General features: G+C 69.3%; 1 protein-coding gene across 1 annotated transcript in view; it reads right to left on the bottom strand.

Annotated features, from left to right (window-relative positions):
• The window catches only part of SP5 (Sp5 transcription factor), a 2,611-nt gene that overhangs the window by 1,367 nt on the left and 483 nt on the right, over positions 1-761 (bottom strand). The window contains exon 2 of the mRNA XM_014592035.1: positions 5-195. Within this exon, the coding sequence (XP_014447521.1) occupies positions 5-195 (191 nt within the window). The remainder of the gene's footprint in view (positions 1-4; positions 196-761) is intronic.

Here is a 761-nt window from a genome sequence, read left to right on the forward strand (position 1 = left end):
GGGCGGGTGTGCAGGCATGTCCGCTGTCCACGGATGGAAAAGCCTGGAGGGCGAGCCCAGCGCGGGGTCGTAGGGCACCTGCAGGAAGTCCGGGGGCGCCGCTGCGCCCGGCTGGCCGATCCGGCTACAGGTGGCGGCCAGCAGCGCCAGGGGTGAGTGCTTGCCCAGGTCCGGGGAAGCGCTGGGGGTGCGGTCCTGCATGGGCGGCGGCGAGGGAGGGCAGAGAAGAGACAAAAGGTTAGCGCTGCAAGCGCGAACTCGGGGCGGGACCGTTAGCCCCAAGCCCGCGTTATACCGTTGCCTGCGCCCGGCTGGCCGATCCGGCTACAGGTGGCGGCCAGCAGCGCCAGGGGTGAGTGCTTGCCCAGGTCCGGGGAAGCGCTGGGGGTGCGGTCCTGCATGGGCGGCGGCGAGGGAGGGCAGAGAAGAGACAAAAGGTTAGCGCTGCAAGCGCGAACTCGGGGCGGGACCGTTAGCCCCAAGCCCGCGTTATACCGTTGCCCCTCCTCCGCCCCGGCTGTTCCTCCCACGCACTGCACCCAGGCACGCACCCACCGGTCCCGGGAAACTTTTAGTGCCTGCGCTGCCTGGACGCAGGGTACGGGAGCGCTTGCTGCTAAACTACTTGATGCAAAGAGACGCCATCCAGCCTCAGAGGAAGCAGGCGCAGAGTGGGCCTGCTCCCGACGGGTGGCTCCTGGCTCCGCCGGCAGTGAGTGCACACACACGGTCCGGCTGCCGGTTCGCCCTCCCTCCCATCT

Source organism: Tupaia chinensis, unplaced genomic scaffold (genome assembly GCF_000334495.1).
Source record: "Tupaia chinensis unplaced genomic scaffold, TupChi_1.0 Scaffold000056_1, whole genome shotgun sequence".
Lineage (NCBI taxonomy): Eukaryota > Metazoa > Chordata > Mammalia > Scandentia > Tupaiidae > Tupaia > Tupaia belangeri.